Here is a 7540-nt window from a genome sequence, read left to right as displayed (position 1 = left end):
AGAGTGTTATGGAGACCTGTGAGTCTCCATAGGGGCTCCATCTCACAGGTTTCCCTGCTTTCCCTGCTGGCATGACTGGGGAGAGATTAAGAGCAGCATGAATCTGCTGAGCTCTTGAGGGGTGAGATACAAGCTGTTTTGCATGTTAGTGTATACATATCCACATCTCAAAGACTGACACAGTTAAAATCAGACACTAACCCGCTGGATCTTTTGCCTCTGATTTTATAGCCTCCTTCTGAACAGAGTGTGATCTATAGTTATTTGCATAACAACCAGATTTACCATTTTTTGCCTTCCCTTCAAAACACAATGCTTCCCTCATTTCCTGCAGCTTCTTTCCTTCCTCAGGATCCTTGGAAACCTGAAAAACTGAAAGGCATGGAAGTCCTTACCAAAGTTTGTATTTAAAAATTTGTGACTTTAATTGTAGCTTTAATTTGTAGGTTTTTTGCATTATTTTATTTTTGGTCTACTTCATTTATATATCCACCATTGTCTATACATCATCTCTCTTTTCTTCACCAGGAGAGTTGTGCAAACACTGGAAAAGGACACTTGGGAACATGGGGACATCTCTGCCTTTGAAGACATTCAGAATTCTTCTGGAAAAAGCTACAGATGAGTTTATCTCGGGTTGGTGATAGTCCAGCTTTGAATAGTGGGGAGAAAAGTGTGGGTGTCAAACTAGAAACCTTGATGGAGAATTGCCTCTGAGCTAACGTTCCTGTGATGCCATGGATCATGGGCAGGTCCTGGGCACCTGCAGATGCTTCTGTCCTGTCAAAGAGAAGCCAGGACTCTGGCTCTGCTTCCAAATGATGCTTCTGGCATCATACTTGGTTGTTGACTGAAATGTTTCTATGGCAAACTGCTGTAATTGTTGGGCAAATGCTTTGATGCCAGGATTTGCCCTCCCTGCAAAGTTTGTGGCTAATGAGATGAGCTTCTAGCTCTGAAACTATGCATTTCAGAATCTGGGTTAATTAGGGTTATAGTTAAATTTCATTTCAAGGATTAGGGTTAGGTTTAGGGGTTACAGGTTATGGTTGGCATTAGAGTGCTTAGGTTTAGGTTTTGCATTAAGATTGACATAAGCTTTAGGGTTAAGGCCTGGATGGGTGGACTCCTCAATGGGTATAAAACTTGTGGATGGCTGGGCCCAGAGAGCTGTGGTGAATGGAGCTATACCCAGCTGGAGCTGTCACTGGTGCTGTTCCCCAGGGCTCAGTTTTGGGCTGGTCCGGTTTAATATCCTTATTGATGACCTGGACATGGGGATTGAGTGCACTCTCAGTAAGTTTGCAGATGACACTAAGCTGAGTGGGAGTGTGGATCTGCATGAGGGTAGGAAAGCTCCAGAGAGACCTGGACTGACTGTCCTCGGCAGCTGAGGACAACTGCATGAGGTTCAATAAGGCAAAGTGCTGGTCCTGCCCTTGGGACGCAACAACCCCATGCAGTGCTACAGGCTGGGGGAGTAGTGGCTTGAGAGCTGTTCAGCAGAAAGGGACTTGGGAGTGCTGGTGATAGCAGCTCAGTATGAGCCAACAGTGTGCACAACTGACCAAGAAATCCATTGGTATCTTGCTCTGGGTCAGGAACAGTGTGGCCAGCAGGACTAGGGAAGTGATCATCCACTTGTACTGGGCACTGGTGGGGCCACACCTTGAGAGCTGTGCAGCAGAAAGGGACTTGGGAGTGCTGGTGATAGCAGCTCAGTATGAGCCAACAGTGTGCACAACTGACCAAGAAATCCATTGGTATCTTGCTCTGGGTCAGGAACAGTGTGGCCAGCAGGACTAGGGAAGTGATCATCCACTTGTACTGGGCACTGGTGGGGCCACACCTCAGTGTTGTGATCAGTTCTGGGCCCCTCAATTTATAAAGGACATTGAGGTGCTGGAGTGAGTCCAGCCAAGGGCAAAGAGCCTCAGAAAAGGTCTGGAAAACATGTTGTGTGAGGAAAGACTGAGGGAATTGGGTTTGTTCAGTCTTGAGAACAGAAGGCTCAGGGGTGACCTCATGGCTCTCTACAACTACCAGAAAGGAGGTTAGAGAGAGATGGAGGATGGTCCCTCCTGCCGTGCCTGCAGGGACAGGACTAGAGGGAATGGCCTTGAGCTGAGGCAGGGGAGATTCAGAGCAGATATTAGGAAAAGTTTTTTCACTGTTAGGGTGGTCAGGTACTGGAAAAGGCTAGCCAGGGAGGTGGTGGAGTCACCATCCCTGGAGGTGTTTAGGAGGTGTCTTGATCTGGCTCTGGGTCATGTGGTTTAGTGGTTTAGGGGTTACAGTAGTAGTGCTAGGTGAACAGTTGGACTTGATGGTCTTCAAGGTCTCTTCCAACCTTGATGATTCTATGATTCTATGAACAGGGACACCAGGGACAGTTTGCAGGGGGAGAATTCACTCCCACCACCACAGTACTCACACAGGGCCAGCAGGACTACCATCCCTGTCAGCATCACCAGGCACACAGCAAGGAAAGCAAAGGCCACTGGTCGCCATAGGGAAGGTGAGTTCGAGGCTCCTGGAACAAAAAAACCCAAGCATTCAGCAACAAAACTAGTACCTTTCCTCACCACAGTTTTATTACCTCCTGACAATATCAGTTCATCTTTACCCCTTCTGCAGAGTCTCTTTATTCCTTCAGTTTTTGTTTTCACTGTTCTGAATTTCCTGGAGTTATTTTTAGAAAATACTTATTAGCTACTGTAAATATTTATTATTTGAGGCTCTAATGTTTTAGAGTAAGACTTCTTCTCTTCTTTTCATGAAACAGGTAAAAATAATAGACTTTGCAGTTCACACAGTCTTGGAAATAATAAAACAAAATTGCCTAGTTTTGGATAATTACTTCTGGAACCTGTGATTGGGATTTTTAAATTATTCCAATTTTTGAACATTAAACTTTTTTTATACTCTTTCTCCAAGTTTCCTTCATGTGAGGGATATAGTTCTCCAGGATTGTACAGCTGACTATCTCTTGAATACATTTTTAAAAAAATGCATATATGTGTACATGTATCTATATTTCCCTTCTGGAAAGCAGTGATCTGCAGTTTTCTCTATGATTTGTTCATATATTTTCTAGAGTCTTCAGGTTATTTGAAAAGTATTACACACATCAAGTGGGTAGTGGAGTCCAGTACATCAGAGCAAGTATCTCCAGGGAACTAACCCTTTGTTTGGTGAGAAGAAACATCCTCCAGATGTGCCCAAAAGTCCAGATAGGCTTGGCATAGCCAAGTTTAAGAGAGATGATCCTAAGCCTCACCATTTAAGGCACTTTGAAGAGACCAATAACACCACAGTGGTGGTGACTGATGTGCTGGAGGGTAGGGCTTCCTTTAAAAGGGACCTACAAGTCCTTGGAATGATCTCTAAGTGCAACAGCTCAGCAAAGGCACATGTGAAGTCTGGCACCTGTATGTATCAGTATAGCTCCGTGCACCAGTACACGGAGGGGAGTGACTGACTAGAAAGCAGCTCTGCTTCAGGGTCCTGGTGGACAAGTTGAATGCAAATTTTCAAGTGTGCCCTTGTGGCAGCAAAAGCTGACCAGCACTGGGCTGCACTAGCAAAACTGCAGCTAACAGGTCGAGAGAAGTGATTATTCCATGACAGTCATGAAGCCATGCCTGCAGTATTTTGCCCAATGCTGAGCTTCCCAGTTCAAGAGTGATGTCAGCCTACTGCACGGCCCAGCACAGGAGGGCTGGGACCTTATAGGTGCCTAGGATTGTTTGGCCTGGAGAAGAGGAGGGTAACGAAGGACCTAATTTCAGCCCTCCACTTAAATTCAGTCCTCCACTAAAAGGGCTTTGTAGATGGAGTCAAAGCACAGTGAAAGAACACAATACAACAGTCACAGGCTGCATTAGGGAACTTCAGATTAGACGTGAGGAAAATAATTCTCCCCCTTCAGCACTGAAGTGAACATCCAGAGAGGCTGTGGAATTTCCATCCCTGAAGGTTTTGAAAATTTTGAGTCTCCTTGAGCAAGCTGACTGGAAGCTGGATAACATTTGCCCAGTTTTCAAAGAGGACAGGAAGGGTGACCCTAGTAACTACAGGCCTGCTAGCCTCACTTCAGTGCCTGGTAAGTTTATGGAAAAGATTATTCTGGGAGGAACTGAAACACACTTGAAGGACAAGGCAATCATTGGTCACAGCCAGCATGGCTTCATGAGGGGAAAGTCCTGCTTGTCAAACCTTATTTCCTTTTATGACTAGGTAACCCATCTTGTTGATCAAGGGAAGCCAGTTGATGCAATGTTTTTGGACTTCAGCAAAGCTTTTGATACTGTCTCTCACAGGATCCTTCTGGACAAAATGTCCAGCACACACTGGATAAACACGTCCTGTGATTGGTGAGCAACTGACTCACAGGTCAGGGAAGTGGAATATGAGCCAACAGTGTGCCCTGGCAGTCAGGAGGGCCAACGTGTCCTGTGGTGCATCAGGCACAGCACTGCCAGTCGAGGGAGGGGATTGTCTTGGGCAACACATTGCTAAAAGGATATAAAGCTATAGGAGAGTGTCCAAAGGAGGCAATGCAGATGGTAAAGGGCCTTGAGGGGAAGTCATACGAGGAGTGGCTGAGGTCACTTGGCCTGTTCAGCCTGAAGAAGAGGAGACATAGGTGACAACTCGTCACTGTACACAACTTCCTCACAAGGGGAAGTGGAGGGGCAGCACTGACCTCTTCTCTCTAGTGACCAGTGACAGGACCCAAGGGAACAGCATGAAGCTGTGTCAGGGGAGGTTTAGATTGGATATTAGGAAAAGGTTCTTCACTCAGAGGGTGGTTGGGCACTGGGACAGTTCCCCAGGGAAGTGATCACAGCACCAAGAACAACAGAGTTCAAAAAAAACTTGGATAATGCTGTCAGGCACTTGGTGTGATTCTCAGGGATGTCTTGTGCAGGGCCAAGAGTTGAACTCGATGATCCTTGTGGGTCCCTTCCAACTCTGAATATTCTGTGATTCTGTGACTTGATCATACTTTAGAGCAAAAAGATTGGAAAAGATGAACTATAGAGGTCCTTCCCAACCTAATTTGTTCATGTTCTCGGTGCATATCATAAGGCTATTTTAACAGCTTGTCAATCTGTTTCTTTCTGAGAAGTTCTGCCTCCATATTTTATCCTTGTTTTTCTGGCTGCTGCTTCTCAACAGCTTCTCCTCCTTGTCAAGCAGTTTTTCTCAATTAATAGTCCTAGATCTTTTCCAGACAGCATCAGCATGATATTTAGTCTGTCCACACTACACATCTTGCCAATAGCAGCAATTATTTTGCACACAATCCACATGGAAAATTTATGAACAGCAGCAACAGTACTCAATTCACCATTTTATGGTCTTAGGCATTCCACAGGCACAATCTACTACCTCAGATAACACTCAGTTTTTCTATAAAAAAGCTTTGCATATAAACAAATGAAACCCTATACTCTTTCAGAGCTTATGTTTGCTTTGAATACCAATAAACAATGCACCTTTTCACTTTCCATACCTGAGGAAATTGATTCTATTTGCAAGGCCTGCATTATATGATAAAACTGTAGTACCTTCCTATCTTATAGTGCCCTGCTGGAATAAATGAGTCCTACCAAAATGAAAAGAAAATCCATAGCAAGGGGAAATTTATCTTCTATGTTGAAGTAAATGGAAAAAAGTAAAGACAAGCTTCAGGAAAAATATCATCTGTGATTGTAAACAATAGCACATTAGACTCCATTATGACTATTCTTTGTGTTGTTTCTATGAACATTTTTCTAAGAATATACTATAAAGTTAAGAAGGATTCTAAAGCAATGAACAGGATCATGCAAATATAAGTTATGCCCTAACTTGAATAGAAGAGCTTGTTTTTGTCAGTACTTACTGTGTTCTGTAACACATCTGGCTGGAGCCTTAAATGCAGGACATTTCTTGTTGTTCAAATATACATGAGTAACAACTGAAGTTGAGGGTCGTAAATTTAAAGTAGTGTAGCCTTCATTATCCTCCATCTTGTCACACTTCTTCCCTGCACTGGCAGCAGCACCGTGGGAGCACAGAGGCGATGAGAAGGGCTCCCATTTCAGCATTTCCAGAGAAACCACAGAGGAAGCTGGCTCTGCTCTGATTAGTGTCATAGCAAAAGTGGAACATATTGAAAGCACATTAAGGAGTTAAAGTGGCACTGTCAAAGATGGGTATTTTCTTTCTGAATGTGAAGATGGGGAGTCTTGGTGTCTGGCTGGAACCTGAGGCTGTTTCATTTAACTATTCTCCTGATCCGACATCATAAACACAGCAAACATCAGGATTTTTTTTCCTCCTTAAAGTAATATGCTTTAGAAATAGTTGTAATTTTGAGTTAAGGTGTGAAAGATTCCTGTTCATGTGCCAGGCCACAAGTCTAAGACAACAGCTGCATGAAAAGCCTACATTTCCAAACTCTGTTACGAAATAAATGAAAAATCAAATTATTTTACAAAAATACACTGAAATAAATGCTAAAAGGGGAAAAGCTGAGCTGAAAGGATGGTGAGGACAGGAGCATGGTAGGATTCATGTGACCACTCCACTGCGTCAGAGACAGGCCAGAGTACACTGAGGACCTCTCTGCTGTCACTGTGACTTATCCATCCTCACTCTCCATCTCTAGCTCTTTGTAGTACCTTGCTCCAGCTGTAATTCTTCAACATCTACAGCGACCAATTCTCCTTAACAAAGCATTGCCCATATATGATGAGCCACAATGTGGCCACAGAGTGAGTCAGAAGGACATTGCAAGAGAGAAATTTCTGTGCCAGCTGTTTCTGCTGTTGTGTGCAAAGTTCAGAGTCTCCCATCACATAATGATATCAGCGGACTGGAAATACACTATAACAACTGGGCTGTTCTTCCTGCCTTGCTGTTCAGATGACAGATATTTTCAGAGCAGAAATATCTCTAGCTGCATGTATTTCTTGCCTGTATATCTTGACTATATGCAAAGAGAAGACACGATGGAAAGGTTGGAAGTAGTGTGTCCTTACAGCTTTGATACACAGAGAGGCATACAAGGAGTAGAAGTCACTACTCATAATATCCTCATAAAAATCTCATGCTAAATATGCTGCAAAAAGACACATCTATCAGGCCTGAAAACTCTGTGTTGGCACATTGAGGAAAGGGCTTTTCTGCATAACTGGAAGTCAAATGTGTCTGTGTTACTGAATTTTGTTGCAGATTTTCATGACAGTAACCTCTTCAGTTTTAGCAACAACTTTTCAAGCATGTAATAAATTGCCTTTAGGGAAACTTTTCTCTAACTTGATATCACTTCTGGAGAGCAAAAAAGGATGTAAAGTTATTTTCTTGTGTTATTTCAATAACAATTCAATGAGCAATCTGTTAATTAGATAACTTTTTTATTTGTTTGCTTTGTTGTTTTTTAACCACCTTTTAAAACAGGTCCTGCTACTAGAACAGGAATAGCAAAAGTGGTAAGACGAAGCTTCATCATCACGCGCTTTATTCTTGTAAGGATCTAGGGCAGGCA

The 7540-nt window shown here is 43.4% G+C and overlaps 1 protein-coding gene across 1 annotated transcript in view; it reads right to left on the bottom strand.

Moving 5' to 3' along the window:
• The window catches only part of LOC103802610 (natural killer cells antigen CD94-like), an 8323-nt gene extending 2303 nt beyond the window's left edge, over positions 1–6020 (bottom strand). Inside the window, exons 1-4 of the mRNA XM_009075110.1 lie at positions 5894–6020; positions 2435–2533; positions 286–372; positions 1–16 (exon numbers count right to left, since the gene is read on the bottom strand). The exon at positions 1–16 is cut by the window's left edge and continues 157 nt beyond it. Of these exons, the coding sequence (XP_009073358.1) occupies positions 1–16; positions 286–372; positions 2435–2533; positions 5894–6020 (329 nt within the window). The remainder of the gene's footprint in view (positions 17–285; positions 373–2434; positions 2534–5893) is intronic.
• Positions 6021–7540: the final 1520 nt, after the last annotated feature.

Source organism: Acanthisitta chloris, unplaced genomic scaffold (genome assembly GCF_000695815.1).
Source record: "Acanthisitta chloris isolate BGI_N310 unplaced genomic scaffold, ASM69581v1 scaffold39025, whole genome shotgun sequence".
NCBI classification, from domain to species: domain Eukaryota; kingdom Metazoa; phylum Chordata; class Aves; order Passeriformes; family Acanthisittidae; genus Acanthisitta; species Acanthisitta chloris.
Note: the sequence above shows the minus strand (reverse complement) of the source record. Positions and strands in the feature narration are given on the sequence as shown.